Here is a 17111-nt window from a genome sequence, read left to right as displayed (position 1 = left end):
CTCTCCTACTCCTTCCGTACACTTTTCCCTCTGCTGCAATGTGGGTCCTAACCAAGGGATGCAGTCCTTCATAAATGTCTCCAATGCTGGTCCTTCCCATGGGCTGCAGTTCTTCAAGAACTGCTCCAGCATGGGCCCTTCTCTTGAGGTACAGTCCTTTAGGAATAGACTGCTACAGCATGGGTCCCCTATGGGGTTACAGGTCCTGCCAGGAGCCTGCTCCAGCGTGGGCTTCTCTCCACAGGCTGCAGTGTGGATATCTGCTCTGACATGGTCCCTCCATGGGCTGCAGGAGGACTATCTGTGTCATCATGGTCTTCTGCTCCAGTGCGTGGAGTACCTCCTTCCTCTCCTTCTTCACTGACCTTGGTGTCTGCAGGGTTGTTTCGCTCACATTTTTTTCACTTCTCTCTCTCATAGCTGCTTTGCAGCTTTTTTTACCATTTCTTAAATATGTTATCACAGACACGCCTCCAGTGTCACTAATAGGCTCCATTTTGACCAGGGGTGAGTCCATTTTGGAGCTGGCTGGAACTGGCTCTGTCTGCCACAGAGGCAGCCCCTGGTCTCTTCCCACAGAGGCCATCCCTGTGGCAGGGATGCTACCAAAACCTTACCATGTAAACACAATACAGGTGTTCAATTTCAAACCCAGACCTTGGATGCCACTCAAGCTTAAAAGCTTGGTTGCATGTCAGTTGGACATACCAGCTGGACAGTTCAACTTGACCATAATATATGAGTTTCAGTCTTTGAATTATTTCAAAATGTGCTCCAAATGGGACTATAGCACTGTGTTCTAATCAAGTTTCCACTGCAGTTGATCTGATCTGACAGCTATCCACCACTGGAAAGGCGAGTTTTGTTCCTGTTCCTTCCCTTGAGTTAGCTTTGATGCTTGTCACATGCGTTTCAAAAACAATTAGGCTTGTTTTTCTGAGTTGGTGAGTTTGGTTGGTCCAGCAAAGTGTCTGATGCTTTTATATATTCTCGGGTTGTGAGGGGAGCAAGACTCCCTTCAGCTGTGATGAACTGTTAAAATGAATCTAGCTATGATATATAACATCGTTCCATCTGACAGCTAGAATAGAGGATCTACGTCAAACAGCAAGAAGAATGAACTTGGTTACATCTTCTGTGTGTTTTTGAGGAGTCCTAGACTTACTATCCTGATGGTGCATTAAGAAATATAATGGGGATAAAAGTGGCGTTTATTTTCCTGGGAGTATTAGAAAAAGTTACTTCAATGACTTTTGTTCTATCCCAGCTTTCTCATTACCTGTTTTTACTACAACCGCAAGTACGTAGCACTCAGTTCAACTGCCGTGTGTATGTAGGTACAGAGATGACAGAAACTGAGTTGGCTTTTTGTGTAGCTATTGAACTGCATTGCATATCATGCCTGTTTGAACGATGTCTGATTATGTTCATTCTACTCCCCTTTTCCTCATTTCCTAAAATAAAGATGTGTTGTGTTCTATACTTTTGTAAAAATTATCTACAAAAATTATTTAAATGTCACTGTTAACTTTTTCTTTTGTAAAAGATTAGTAAAGATGAAGCAAAATCTGTAACTTAGGTTGTTTATTGTGAAATGTGGACTGAAGAATACAAAACATGTTGGGATATTTTTTGGGGGTGGGTGGATGAGCATATTTCATGTGCCAGTTCTCCTTCAGTGTAGAATGACCTTGGCTTGGGCCAGTAGGTCTTATTTATGGCAGGTTACACCATCCTGTTATGGAACATGTTTCTAGCCCATCTCTCCTTGTGGATTCTGATTGATTTTTATTTCTGATGTTATAGTTCTGAGAAGTTCGAAGTGTACGTAGATCATCCTTGTATAGGATGGTCAGTAGGAAGAAAATGCCTGACTTGGAATTCACAGTTTGGGGAAAGTGGTGACTGTGAGGAAGCGTTTCAAACTTTTAAATAAATAAATAAAAATATCAAGGCAATGGCAAAGAAACTTTATTTCCTTTATTTTTGTTACATTCTTGACTTGTAACTGCCCTGGTACACTCTTTTTCTAAAATCCTAATTATCCCAACACATGCCGTCTAGTTTTTTTCACTGTCTTTTGTATTAATTGCTTTTATGTACGTAAAGCTTTCAATTCAGCTTTCTTCTCTATAGCAGTGGAACTTAGCATAGCTTAGGATGGATTAGGTGGCAGTCTGCATTTGCATCAGTTTAAAGGGACTGAGAAACGAAGTAACTGAGTTGTTTTCATAGTTGGAATTTAGGGAGAAGATAACTGTTGCTTGTCTGCAGTCTTCTGCTTAAAAACTTAGCTTCATGGCATAGAGGAAAGACTTCCATTCGGTCTGCTCTGTTCCTGTCCCTACTTCATTCTCTATCTGCTGCTTGTCTGGCAGTATTGGCAAATTAAAATTAGAGATGTGTAACACTTCAACAGCACTGCTATTTAGACTTCTGGGGAAACTGTGCTCTATTTAGTTGTTTGGAAAACACAAAGTACAGTTCAGATGTCTGTTCTCGGAGAGTCTAAAAATCCAAGCTGGCTAGGAATTATTATTACTAAGTGGTGGTAACAGTTCATACAATAAGATAAGATGATCCTTGGTTGCATCTCTAAGTGTGAAGATCAAATACATTCAGGAATGAGGGGTTTCAGCTTTTCTGTTGTATGTTTCTTGAAAGTTTTATTGTAGTATACGACAATCTACTTGAATATCAAAACCATTGCTGTCTGCAACAATACAGATTACTGAAAACAATCAAAATCTTTTGTCCAGTTTTTTCTTTGTTTGTATGGGTTTTGTCTGTATATTTCTACTTGGATTTTGTGAAAGTGGGACAGATAAGGTAAACTAGCTAAACAACATTGACTTCTTAATTTCTTTCCACAGATTTAAAATCGTGAAATCATGGCTCATTCAAAGACGAGAGCCAATGATGGAAAAATCACATATCCTCCAGGAGTCAAAGAAATCTCTGATAAAATATCGAAAGAAGAGATGGTGAGAAGGCTAAAGGTTAGTAAGCAAGTAGCTGTTTACAGATTAAAGTTTCTTGTACACAGCATTCAATGATCCTATTACTATATTTTCTATCTGAAAGGATTATTTTTTCTTTTCTTTTGGGCTTTACCTTTTCTGTGCTCAGAAGGAGGAACTTGTTGGCAATTGTGCCTTCTGTTCTACCACTTTCTTGAAATGACTTGTCCAAAAACGTTTAAATGAGTTAAAAAATCACAAGTGGAAATAAGCTATATTAATTGCAAATACTACTTAAATTTTATTTCAGCTCCTACAGTCAGTACTCTTAGAGAAGAAAATGCTGGAAAACATGAAAAGAGAGTCATAATTCTGGAAATAATATGGATGCGTCAGAATACATTCCTTTTATGCATTTGTGCTCTTTGGGTTGATTATAAAGCCCACTTTATTCTCATTATTTTATCCTGTATCATAATGAAAGCAGTCTTCGACTATACTATGTATTTTTGTTTCCTGAATTTCTTGACCACTCTATTTAGCCTAACTCTGCAGGAAGGTTGGAGAGATTTGGGAGATAATTATGTTACTACAGTTCTTTATCTACCCATGTACTCTCACAAAAAGACAGGCCTGTTAGTATTGTGCAGAAGGAATGCCTGCAACTTGGGTTTGCCCTGTGAAACAGGAGGGAACAGATGTGGGAAAGGAGCCTTAAGTATTCTAACAGCTGGAAGAGCTTAATTTGGAGTTTGTTTTCTTAGTTTTAAGTCAATTTGAACTATTGGTAAATGAACAAAAAAACCAATAAAACCCCAAAACACAAGGATTCCTTCTCCCCTCCCCACAGTAACCTGTCTGTGCTTTGGGAATTGGGGTGATAGACTTTAGTCAGTATACTGCATTCTATGATGTTGACTAGAAGACGACATTTATAACTTTGTGTGAGTGACTCCTAATAGAAGAAATGATTTGTTAGCACTTGCATATTTTTTTCAGCTTGTGCAAATGCACATAGTTCTTACTGATACTTTTTCTCCTATAGTTTAATTTAATTTTTGGCCTTGAATGTCTAGTCCCTTTTGTTCTGTCATCTTGATCTGTCTTGCAGGAGATGTATACTTTGCAGGATGTCCTGTATTTCTTGTCAGCTGTTTATTCCGGGTGTGCATTCATCGTACGCAGGCAGGGAGAAAACTGCATGGTGTTTCTCTTACAAAGGATTGGATGATCTAGTGTATCATCCAATACCACAAGTGTATAGACCTCACAGTTTCAGGTGCTAAAGAACAGCAGTTGATAAATAAGTGAACTATTAGCCTCTTCATTTCCCTGACTGCTAAATTCATATAAGTATTAGGGAATAAGCACTTTTCTGTGGATTTTATTTTAATTTACACAAGCAGATAGTCTGCTGTTTGTTAATGACAATATATAAATACAAATTATTGGGAAATCTGAGAATAAAATGGAAAATATGCACAGTGAATTTGTTTAATATATAACTTACCTCACAAGTCTTACGCATTTCTGATCCACTCCCTCTCCAAGTTATAATAGATTTGGAAAGGAGATAAACTAAATGGTCGGAGTTATGAACTAGCACTGAAGACAAAAAGAAGGTGATAAACATTTGGAAATGATGAACAGTGTGAGAAGAGCATTTTTTCCACAGTTTCTCTCAATACATCAAGGCATCATCTAATGAAATATATTAATTTTAGACCAGCAGTCTAGTAACGTATTTTTCCATAAGTTATATAACTAAATTCCAAAGCTTATTACTGTAGAAAGATGTAGGAAAAATTGAATGGGTTAAGAAATGTGGCCCACATTTGGAAGATGAAGCTCCAGAAGTATTAATCAGAATGGTCTGGATGCAATTTCAGGCTTGGGAATCCTCTAACCTATTGCTTTGCAGGAAGCTAGAATGGTATGCTATGAGAACTAGCTTGTTTTTCTTTGTTTTTCCTTAAACACTGTGACAGATTACTCTGGAGACAAGATGGCTGATTTTGTTGTCCTGACCAGTATGGAAGGTTCATGTTGTCAAGGAAGGGAAACTGAAGGTTCATTTCTAAAGTAGACAAAAAAACATACTTGTCGCAAGAACTCTTGTGACACCTGAGTATTTATTCATTACCTTGTTAGTTATATAAATCTAACTACTTTTCATAGAAGTGAAAATAATTCTGGTTTTTTAATTACTTTAATAGTGTGTAACGGCACCAGTGCACTTCAAATGGTTCATCTTGTGTCTGACTGGGGAGGACTTTATTTTTCTCTCATTGGAAATTATATGTTTGCATAAGCTACTAATCATCTGTGCCTTTTGGTAAAGGATTTCTTAAGATGTTTGAAAACTTTACAGCTGCTGTGATCTTAATTATGCAGAAGTCCTTCCTTTTTTTAAAGTAGGATTTGTTACTACCTGACCAATTATAGTAAATTTTGTGGAAAAAGATTTTTTTTTAAAATAAAACAAACTATAGCAAAGTAAAATAACTTGTAGTGTTCTAGGGTTGTGGGGGTTTTCTTGTTGTTGTTTGTTTGTTTTTGAGGAACTTCACTGACATAATTATTTTTGAAAAATCTCTCTTCCTGCAGTGGTGAAATAGATGGGAGTTTTGACTTTAATTCTCAGGATCATGTAATTAACTCTTTATTACCACTTTTTAAATTTTAATGAGAGTTGAACTCCTTAAAATAACTTTGCCTCGTGATCCAAATAAGAAATTGGTGAAAAGCATAATTACTTTTTTTTGTCAATAGGTTTTTCTCCTCCAAACAGTTTTTTAAATGTAAGAATTCTCACTAACTAATAGTTACGAATTATGGCTTTTTTTGCTTTTGTTCTGTTTGGGGTGCTAAATACTTGGTGTCCCAGACTTTTTTTTTTCTTTTTCTTCCATAACTTTAGTATACTGGATCCTAATAATACTAATGGGCATTTCAGTCCTGTTGGACAACGTCCATGCTGCTGGGCTGTATATATGCTGGTTTATATATGCTTCTGCTGAAAGTGTGTGCTCTGCTTCTGGGCAGCACAGGGGATAAACTTGTTCTCAGAGGAGGAGGAGTAGAGAAAAACTTGAAATTGAAAGAGAATAGAGGGAAAGTAAGTTGTAACCCTAAATACTTTAGGGAGAAATAAATATTTTGAATAAAGTTTTGCTGTTTTCTAGATTTTTCAGTGAATGGTTGTAACAGTGAATGCTGTTGTATTTTTTTGAATTGGCCAACTTGATTATATGGTTTCTCAAAAAGATTTGTGAAGTAACTACAGCTAGGCTTCCAGTAACTCTGCTGAGACTGTGTGTTGGGACAATTGATAGAGGACTTGACTAGGTCCTTCCTGTACCCTGAAAAATAAGACACTGGTTACTCAAATAAATACTACGGCATTGCTAATAATGCTTATGATAGAAGTTGCACAAAACCAGAAAAAGAACTTTCAGTAAGGACCCTGTTACACAGAGTACTTGATTTTTATGTACTGATGTCTGTGTCTCTTTTTAGATGGTTGTGAAAACTTTCATGGATATGGACCAGGACTCTGAAGAAGAAAAAGAGCTCTACCTAAATCTTGCTTTACATCTTGCTTCAGATTTTTTCCTCAAACATCCTGATAAAGATGTACGTTTGTTGGTAGCATGTTGTCTTGCTGATATTTTCAGAATTTATGCCCCTGAAGCTCCGTACACTTCACCGGATAAACTAAAGGTAAATTGAATTAATATCTTTTTTCCCACACCAGGTTTTTAAACTGAATGATTGATATAATTGATTATAACTTTTTTTTTTCCCTCTCCCTTTATTTCTGGTTCAGACTAAGCAATCCAAGGTTTTCATCTGATTCTGGGATAGGGGTGTTTGGTCAGGTCAAATGTTCATCAGATAAAGTGATACATAGTACATCTTTCAATAACTTGTAAAGTTTTGGATTTATATTGAAAATATTTTATTGAACTCTCATTGGGATCTGCAGATAGTGGTCTGTTACTTTAGAATTATTGATATGTCTGTAGCTTTTATGGTAATGTCTTGCAAGATACCGAATTCCTTCAATTGGGAAAATACCCCTACTGTTTCCAATTAAGCTGCCAAGAGATGATTACTGTATTTTTATAGATAAAGGCTCTATCGAAACAAAGAAAAAGTATTTTTGTACAGAGGATAATTACTTCTGATGTGAATTGGAAAATACTGCAATTACAAACATCACTGATCCCACTAGATGGAGATGGTTGATAGAGAAATACCAGGTTTGAAAAGGCAGTACAGATCTGCCCCATTTGTTTCAGAAAAATTAAATTTTAAATTGTTTTGTGTGTTTTACTTTTTTTAAATAGCAATCTAAGTTTCTTTCCAACTCACAAAATCAAACTACTTCCCTTACACAGTCTGAATCTAGAATGATGAACAGAGTCTTACAGAAAATCTTGCAGGGGAAAGTAACACTGAAAACTCTGCTGCTTTTGTCTCCCTGATTTAAAAGTGTGTGTAGGCTTCTTTTTTTGTTTTGGGTTTTGTTTGTTTTTTCCACAGTAAGGTAAAAACATGGTTGTGGTGGAAGGTATATCTATTACAGTGGAAGAAGTCACTCAATTTCTGATCTAGTGGTTGCAACCAGAAGTGCTTCGTAAGTAGGGCAAACAGCGCAGTTTCAACTGTAGTACATCCTTTGTTACCACAGATACTGGAGAGATACCTAGGGATTTCTGTTAGCTGTGTTTTCTTAATTCTGAATTGTTGCACCTCTGATTACACACAATCTGATTATTGATTACACCATCTTCAACTGGAGACAAACATTAACTTTCTCTACTGTGCTATATTTAAGTCTGGTTTTGAGGCATGCTGATTTCTACTTCAGTTTTGAGTATATGTTTTCCTTTGCTTGTTAGGCTTAGCGGTTTTTTTTCCTGTTTTTCTGAGCTGGGCTAACAAATTATAATAATCCTCCTTAGAGAATTTGATCTATAAAATGCTACTAAGTTTCAAATTTTATAGTATATAGAATTGGAAGGTTTACATTACTGATCTCATACTTGCAGTGTAAGCATACTACTACTACTTGGATAGAGCTCTGAACAGGCTAGGGGCTTCCACTGTCAGCATTCAGTTCTGTAATCGATGCAGATCTCAGAATTCAGTTTCTTGATGCAGATTTCTAAACACATTTTGAGAACTAAAGAAAGGACAAACAATAGAGACCTTTGCCTAGGGCAATTGAGGTAGGTTTTCGCAAACCCGTTTCCGCTGAACACAGCTTTTGTGGTTGCAGGACAAGCTCCGATACAAATGTTGAAGAGTTCCCTCCACTTTATGACAAAGAGGTAAGAGGAAGAATGCTTCCTCTTGGGTTATATCTTGGCACTATTTTCACCCAGTATTTAATATCATATCCATACTGCAGCTTTGAGTCTCTTCTAGTATGTTTAGCACCAAAGATTAAGATGGCAAAGGGAGGTGCTTGAAAAGGATGATTTCTTGAGAGGGGAAAACTTAAATCTTAAGTTTTTGCCCTTGCTTTAGAATGTTTGGAACTCTCTAAGTTACGCATTGTGCAAGTGAGATACTGAGAGAAGGGATCAGAATTTGAGGTTTCCCTCTCTTATGTGTATCCTTAGTATAAGTCTTATACTCCTCGCTGAGTGTTGAAAGTGCTTTGACAACAGGGATGGAAAATGCCACGAACAGGCTAAAAGCAGAACTGAGGCAGGATTGCTCTTCTGGGATCTGGAAGCTTCTAACTTAAGTTCTCCTCAGTCTGGGGAAAGCCTAGAGCCCAAATCTAATTTTCTGAGGGGAAGATGTTCTAATCACTGATATGTGTCAAAGAAAACCACTTGGACAAATGGGCTGTCTGCCTGACTCGGCTGAAATGGAGGTGTTTAGGAGTGTATATGATAGTAGAATTTCAACTATTTGAATATGTTCTGTGGTGAAAGCCACAGCTCTGATGCTTAATTAACCATATAATGGCTTCAGTGGTATCAAGACAACAATCCACAAAAAACATTCGGTGATCTTCCTAAAGTTGAAGTATAAGCACTTCTGGTTTTTAAAGTCTGGGTTCTAATGTAGACTTGCTTTATGGAGTCTGATGTAAAACCATATTGTCCAATTCGTGAAAATGTTGCAATTTCTTAGCTGCAGCCAAAGTTTATTTTATCTTGTGTTTTGCATTTATAAATGCATGTTCAAATGGTATATTTTGTATGCTCACAAAAGAGAAAAGTTTTGGGTTGTATTACATGAGGTATTAAAAATTAGTGAGTGCTTTTGAGTTTAGTCTGTCTTGCTTCCTTTAAAACAGGAATAGGAAAAAATAAATAGGAGTAAATTATTATTCTTTCAAATGATGCCATTATTATTTGTGAAGCATTCAGATGCTAGACATATTGTACATGTATGCTATTCATTAATATATGTATTCATATACAATAGTGATATGTACTCTATAAAAATCCGGAAAACTAGTTTTCGTCTCAATAGGGTCTTTGAATCATGTTCAGTAAGTAAGTGTTCATACTGAGCTGCAGGATAAAAAATAAAGATACTTTGTTAATGAACACAGTCCATTTTTTGCACTGATTGAGGTTCATCTGTACAAGTTTAACAGAATAATTACACGTAGGGCATGAATTCTAAGATGAAATAGCTTTTATATTTGGCATTGGTAATTTTCTCAGTTGCTCACTTTCTTCTTTAATTGAATCTTATCCTTCACTGAGACTCAATTTGTATATCTTCTAAACCTCACAGCACCTTCTGGTGTACCAGTTTTTCAGGTGATGGATGGCCTGCTAGTGGTTCAGGCACTAGTTTTTAAGGAGGAATTCTTCAGGCTGACTTTTTTCTGTGGACTGAATGCTCTTTAGTGGTTGGAGTCCATTAGGTGCATCCTTTGAACTGTGTCTTCTGGTTTAATTTGAACTAAAGAGTCTAGTTCGTGTGCTCTGTAACTGATCTGAAGTGTGAACCAAAAGTGATTCTTCTGATCATCCTTACTTAAAACTTCAAAGGCACAATCTTGATCCAAATTAAGATATTAATGTAGCTGTATATCTGAACAATGTGCTTGCTGTGCTTTTTTGCCAAGAGATGATGATGTCGTGTAATCGAATTCTTGTTTTTATCTAGAACCATAGTAAGTGCTCAGCTTAGTGATTAAGACTGGATTTTGTGGTTGTAGCCTTAGAAAGAAGGAACCTCATTCTCATCTTTTGTCTATCTTATCATTCTTGGGGAGAGAGGGGAAATGGTCCTTTGAATATGTTATAGAAAAGCTTTCTAGACTATTTCTAGGATAGTTTTTTCAGGGTTAACTGTAAGGCTTTCCTGTATTTATTATGGCAACTTTGTATTTTTTTTGGAATTTATTTGATTTATACCTAGATTGTTTCATAAAAAATTATAGATACAGTTGAAGTTGTGAAGACTGTCTCTAGTGATATGTACTTCTGAATCTTTTGATTTAATAGAGTAGTTATGAATTTCTAGCTGTTAATTATCTGAATGTAAAAAGCATTTTAAAAAGACACCTTCCTGTGTGTTTCCATTCTGTTCATAACTGACTGTTCCTTATAACCTGCTTGAATTTATTCAGTGTGAGACTTTTCTGAAGAAGTCTTCTGGTGCTGAAAGTTGATAAAAGAAGCAGGAGAAACTTGGTTTATTGGTTTTTGCAAGAGACATAATCTGTGTCAGTAGCATGATGATTGAGAAATGCACAAACACTACAGTGTGAACTTATTATAATACTCTTAGGAAAGCTGCAGTTGCATTCTGCTTTGTTCCCCTTCTCCTGTCGAAACCTATTGCAGTATAAAGTAAAAATGTAAAATTCATTGTCCTTCTGAACAATCTTTTGACTTGTGCAGCATGTCAGCCAGTTGTAGCTCTGTTTATTGAGTGTTTTTTCTTTGGAAAAGAAAAACTTTTTGCTTCCTCAGAAAAAGGTTACTTTCTCAACCCTTTAAAGAAACATGAAGTGTTTTAAAATTACTCCCTGACGTTCTCTGTAATGTTTTGTAGATCTTCTTTTGGATAGTGAAATAGTGCGTCTGTTATTGCTGCATATTTTGTAGTGATGAATAATACTAGTGATTTAAAAAGGTAATTATTTTAATTTTGAAAGTTTCATTGCAATTGATTAAATAACTATCACTTCTTTCTTTTCAGGATATATTTATGTTCATAACAAGGCAACTTAAGGGTTTAGAAGATACAAAAAGCCCCCAGTTTAATCGATATTTTTATTTGCTTGAGGTAAGCTTCATAACTTATTTCATAACTGTTAAATATAATTTTTCAACTTAATCTTGTATTAACTACTCCTTTTATTTTTTCCTGTCCGACATAGAACATTGCTTGGGTCAAGTCTTACAACATATGTTTTGAATTAGAAGACAGCAATGAGATTTTTACACAATTGTACAGAACACTGTTTTCAGTAATAAAGTAAGTATTGTCACCCCCAATTATAATATATTATTGCATGGTTGAGGTCAGGTGTTTCTACCATAGGTGTTCAGTCTGTTGTGTGACTTTTAGCGTTAACGAGCTTAGTTTTGTAATTCAGTTTAACTAAAGGTAGCAGTATAAATATAACAAGCTGTCAGTTTTGCCTGTTGTAATTAAACAAAACACGCTGCAAATCATCTTTTTTTTTTTTCCCCAAGAAATTTACTTTGATTGTCTTCTACTGCATTTATTTTATTCTGTTCTTGAAATTGAAAGTGAATGGTGCAATATGCAATTCTAAGGCATTTGGAGGATTATTGCAATAAAAACATGAGTCAGAAAATAGTAGACACTGGAAGGTACTGCTAGAGAACGTCTAGTCTGCCCTCCTTGCTCAAATCAGGGTCAGCGGGAGCAGATTGCCTAGGATTGTAGCCAGTTGGGTTTTGAGCATCTCCGAGGATGGAGACTCCATGGCCTCTCTGGGCAACCTGTTCTAGTGCTCCCTTACGTTTAAAAAGTTTCTTTCTTATATTTAAATGGAATGTCCTGTATTTCACCTTGTGCGCATCGCCTCTTGTCCTGTCACTGGACACCATTGAGAAGAGTCTGGCTCTGTCTTCTTTACTCCCAACGTCAGGTATTAAACATAATGATAAGTTCCTCCCTAAGCCATCTCTTCTCGAGGCTAAAAATAAATAAATAAATGTCAGCGCGCTCAGCCTTGCCTTGTATGAGAGCTGCTCCAGTCCCTTAATCATCTTTGTGGCCCTTTGCTGGACTGACTCCAGGAAGTCCATGTCTCTCTTTGGCTGGGAAGCCCAGGACTGGACACAGCACTCCAGGTGAAGCCTCACCAGCATTGAGTAGAGGGGCGGGATGTTCTAATACACTATCTTTTCATGGTAGGGACAGATACAGTCCTCTTACTCTTTTACTACAGTAGTAAATGAAGAAGACATGAGATTCAAGAACATTTTGAAAAGTGATATATGCAGCCGAGAAACTTAAGTGTTTTGACTTCTAAGAAAACTTGTGATTTGAATATTATGTTCCTTGTTGTTTGGCATCACCATAGGGAGTACTCTGAATGGAAGTTGTTTTTTATATAAATAGTACACTAAGAATTCTTTTAATTTCAGCAACGGTCATAACCAAAAAGTACACATGCACATGGTTGATCTAATGAGCTCTATCATTTGTGAAGGAGATACTGTGTCACAGGAACTTTTGGATACAGTGTTAGTTAATCTAGTGCCAGCACATAAGGTAAGACTTAATACTGTCTTGATTTTTTTTTTTGTAGCTGTGATTTGTTGCATGTATGTATTCAGATATTTAGATTTCATTGAGAAAATAGCTGTAGCAAATGTGTTCCTATTACTTGGATTTTTTTTTTAGCAAACAAATCATTTTTAATAGCCAGAAAATTCAGTAGCACTTCATTGCTTTGATTCATTTGCCATAAACCAAAGTATCAGTGGTCATAGTAATCTAAAAGCTTTAATGTCATTTGAATTTATACACAGGTGTGGTTTTTTTTTATGGCTAATACCAGTAGAACTTAATATAAAAGATAGAGATATCCTTTGGAAAATGTTTAATTAGTGTAATGGTGTATCAACAGTTCAAACTGATGTGCTGCCCTAAGTGGGAGGGGAAAAAGTTATGACTGCTGATTTGTAGTTGGCTCTGTTGTATTTCAGAAATGTTGACTTGGTGTTATTGAAAGCACATTGGTATGTTTTTGATGCAGCCATAGAACTAACTGTTCAGAAATAGTGGTGCCTGAAGAGCCCAGGTGATGGCTGTCTTTCCTTAATGAATAATATTTTGTCAAAAAAAAAAAAAGGTGTCCTGCAGATGAACTGAGCGTTGTGACACTTAAATGTTTAAAAAGCAAAGAAGTCTAACTTCTTTGTTCAGAAAACTAACTGGGTCCTACTTGAATCTCTTGGGCTACAGTATAGAACACGACTTAAGTTGTGTATGAAAAAAATATCTGGGAAATTATCTAGGAAATGTGTACTTAGCTGGATTTTGGACAGTTCTGGCTCTCACCTGACAGCTTTTTTTTTTTTTAAATGTGTTCAGGAAAAGGCTAAATTTACTTACACTTCTTAGAAACTACAGTAAGGTTAAGTGGGTATTAACTGAGAGATTTTTTGCAGCTTCGGAATGCCCTTTGTTTAAAAAAAAAAAAAACCAAAAAACACCCCCAAAAAAAACCCAAAACAAAAAAAAAAACCCCTCTCCCATCCCCCCCAAAAAAGGTGGCATACCTGAAGAAACTGAGTAGACTTTTCATAAGGTGCTCTCTGAAGAATATAGCAAGTAGTGCAACATAGTGTGCCTTACCACAAGCCATCGATTTCAGTAAATAAACAGCACATAAATTACTTTTCTATTGACAGTGAAAGACTAAATGCTTAGTATAGATCAGTCATTTTTTTTTTCCACTGGAAATGTTTTAGCTGTGTCCTTCAAGGAGTCTAGTATTTTTGTGCCAGGACCAGACTGAAATTTGTGTGGCTAAAACTTAAGTTTACAAAGTAAAGCCTTGGAATACAAGAAACAAAAGCAAGACTATGCAAAATACTTTAGTTTGTATTTTCTTAGTTGTTATGCATCTGTTGTTTGTTGTGTCACCTGTGTTTGACTTGATTTGACTGTATTGTTTTTATGATTCATGTTTAATAAACTGATTTCCAGTTGAAGAATTTGCATCCTATCAGATTGGCTATAGCATTGAAACAGTTCTGTTTTATTGTGGATTTGAAGTTATTGACTTAACATTTTGATGAGGTATTTTGGGTTTTGCATTTCTTCTGCTTCTGTTTTAATCAAACTGGCTCTTTGGATAGAATGCTAGTTTATAGCTTGCTTTCTAACTGAAATAGTTTCATAACTTTAGACCATATTCTGAGTACGTTTACCTCTTTTTAACTTTTTTTAACCTTTTTCATACTAGTGGAAAGAAGCTTCTAATATTTTTGTTTCATCTCAATATCTTCATACGGTGTTTGTTTAAAAACTATGTAAGCTCCGATGATCAAACAACTTTCTGTGGCTACTAATGTCATGTTGGAAAAGTGTAATGAATTCATTGTGAGAATTTTTCCAGTCGTGGCTGTTGAGCACAAAACTACAAGGGGGTTAAGGATAAGGTCCAACGTAAAGAGCAACTATGTCTTGGCTGACCTAACTGTTAAGCTGTACAGGCTGTGGGAAAGGGAAATAAAAAAATCAGACTGGCCACCAAAAATGGCATAATGGCAAGTGCTGATGTAATGGTGACTAGGGAATCCTTATCTAGCCAGATTCCCTGGGGACCAAAAGAATGTTTTTGATGAAGTAGAAGGAGCATAGATTTGTTACTAGCTCAGATTTGAAAATGATCAGATTGAGAGAATGTTGTAGATATGTCAGCTATGTTTGTAGCAAGTGACACAGGCAAGTGGTGAATTTTCAATACAACCACAACGAAGGTTGTGCACGTGAGGAAATGTGGAGTGCCCTTGTGAATTGAATGACTGTATTCTGGAAAATAGCGATAGAGCCAGTATGACTTTTGGTGTACAAACAGTTGTATTGGGTAACACTAGGTTGAAGACTTGAGGAGCTTAATCTGTATAATTTATCAAAGGAGCAGCGTGTTAAGTGTGTGTTGGGAACAGAAGGTTCAAACAGCTCCTTTAGTTTTAGATCCCAGATGTTATGGACCTTAGCATCTGGGTCCAATAGCTGAAATTCAACATTAGACAGATCGATGCGAAAATTATAAGAATATTTTTCAGTTGTAGTAACTAGTTGAACAACTTACCAAAGGTTGATTCAGTGCTGTTACCTCTTAAAATCAAGATCAGTATTTTTCCTAAAAGAAATGCCAGATACGGTCCATAGTCCTGAGTAGTAAGTCTAATGAGCAATGGTGCTAGCAGGATGACTGCAAAAACTCAGGCATAAGGAGCATATACTGGGGACATGACGCACTATCAAATGTCTGTCTACCACAATTAGTAGTCACTGAAATAGTTTAAGCTGCTCTAGCTTACTTGAGTTTGTCATCCGTCTCACTTGGCCAGAATAAAAGCCATATTGATGGAAACCTGAATGAAAGTGGCTGATGCTAATATCACAAAACAGGTGTGTTAGGGTATGCACAGGCTTGCTTGAGTAGTACAGCAGGCATCAGATAATTCAACAAAACAGTAAACTTAACTTGTCTGACCATGAGCTCAACTCTTAATTTCTTTGTTGTTTAATTTTTTTTTCCCTTTTGTGGTTTGTCCTTTCTTCTTTTCTATGAAAACCACTGACATTCTTTTGATAGGATTATATTAAGAGGGAATGAAATAAATAAACAGTGAACTAAACTCAGAAAAGACCAGAAGCAAGGGAGAGGCAGTCAATATGAAAAGGCAAGAAAAATTAGTAGTTTTCCTTTCCCTTTTAATTGTCTTTTTAGATTATAAAGCCTTTATGGCAGCACCTGTAAACAATTTTGTGTTTGTGCAGTATGTTAGAAGGCAAATTGTACTTTATTTCCTTGAGTGTTTGCCAGTGTGTTCCATTTTTAGCCTCAGGAGTACTACAGGGAATCCCACATTGCTCATCCCACATGCTTTACATGCTTATCTCTTCAAAAAAAGTGATATTGACAATTAAATTTCTAACTGTCTCTACTAGGTACTTGCTTAATAATCAGTGTTATCTATCTTGGCAACACTTCAGCTGAGCTTTTTCTTTGTCAGCCATCCTTAAAAACCTGTTTCTTTCCCCCAGCAGAACTAGAGAATCTGTTAAAACTGTCTTGTCAGGTGCTCTTGAATACAAATTCTGCTGCTATGCCATTGATAATAAGAATAAAATTGAAGACCCTTTTCAAATTCCAAGAAACATGTTAAAATGTGTGGGTTTTTTAAGAATATTTGCTCTACATACAGATTTAACATTTGATTTTACTCCTAAAGTTATAAAATCAAGGCCTGGATTGATGCTAGCTAGTCATCCTTTTTGAAGAAAAAATAAGGGACGTGCAGGTGACTGGAAAAAGTAACTGAAAAAAATCAGTGGGTGTGCATTTCCATCACTGCTAACCGCATTGTACCACTACAACTGATTTTTGGCTCTGTGGCAAACTGTCCTGGAGAGCATTGTCTATATACACACAAAAATGTGCCATGCTGTCAGAGAGGTTGCCACCTCTTCTTGCGTCTGCAGTAGAAGTTTGTCAAATGTTCTAGAGAAGAATAGGTATGAAAAAGTGAGTTGGAAAAACTCTTAATGTCTTCCAGGAGCATAAAAAGCTTGAAATGCTAGCAATATATACACAAAACTCATGGTAAGAATTGAGACAAAGAAGAGCACTTGTGGTTGATGAAGATGGTCTGTCTTCAAATATTAGTGCTGTAGGCGTTCTAGGCATAAAAATAAAATTGTTCTCTGTTTATTAACATTCTTTTCTGAAAGAAAACTAGAGTTTTTCTGGGGGAAAGGTCTGTCTGCGGCATCGTATAAGTCTATGGATCAGAATTAAAGGGAAGGCAGGGACAGGTGACATTACGGTGGGGGTCTGCTGCAGGCCACCTGACCAGGAAGACCGAGCGGATGAGGCCCTCTGTAGACAGATAGGAGCAGCCTCACGTTCACAAGCCCTGGTCCTCATGGGGGACTTCA

General features: G+C 36.5%; 1 protein-coding gene across 4 annotated transcripts in view; it reads left to right on the top strand.

Annotated features, from left to right (window-relative positions):
• The first annotated feature begins 2872 nt into the window (after positions 1-2872).
• Positions 2873-17111, top strand: part of PDS5B (PDS5, regulator of cohesion maintenance, homolog B (S. cerevisiae)) — a 100642-nt gene continuing 86403 nt past the window's right edge. For 3 of the 4 annotated variants that reach the window (XM_009327730.1, XM_009327729.1, XM_009327727.1), the window contains exons 1-5: positions 2881-2999; positions 6480-6683; positions 11151-11237; positions 11332-11429; positions 12575-12701. In XM_009327730.1, coding sequence (XP_009326005.1) covers positions 2892-2999; positions 6480-6683; positions 11151-11237; positions 11332-11429; positions 12575-12701 — 624 coding nt within the window. In that variant the 5' untranslated portion in view covers positions 2881-2891. Of the gene's footprint in view, positions 3000-6479; positions 6684-11150; positions 11238-11331; positions 11430-12574; positions 12702-17111 lie in introns of all 4 variants that reach the window. The other variant, XM_009327728.1, reaches the window with a different exon arrangement.

Source organism: Pygoscelis adeliae, unplaced genomic scaffold, assembly GCF_000699105.1.
Source record: "Pygoscelis adeliae isolate BGI_AS28 unplaced genomic scaffold, ASM69910v1 Scaffold14, whole genome shotgun sequence".
In the NCBI taxonomy this organism is placed as follows: domain Eukaryota; kingdom Metazoa; phylum Chordata; class Aves; order Sphenisciformes; family Spheniscidae; genus Pygoscelis; species Pygoscelis adeliae.
This window is presented reverse-complemented; position numbering and strand designations above follow the sequence as displayed.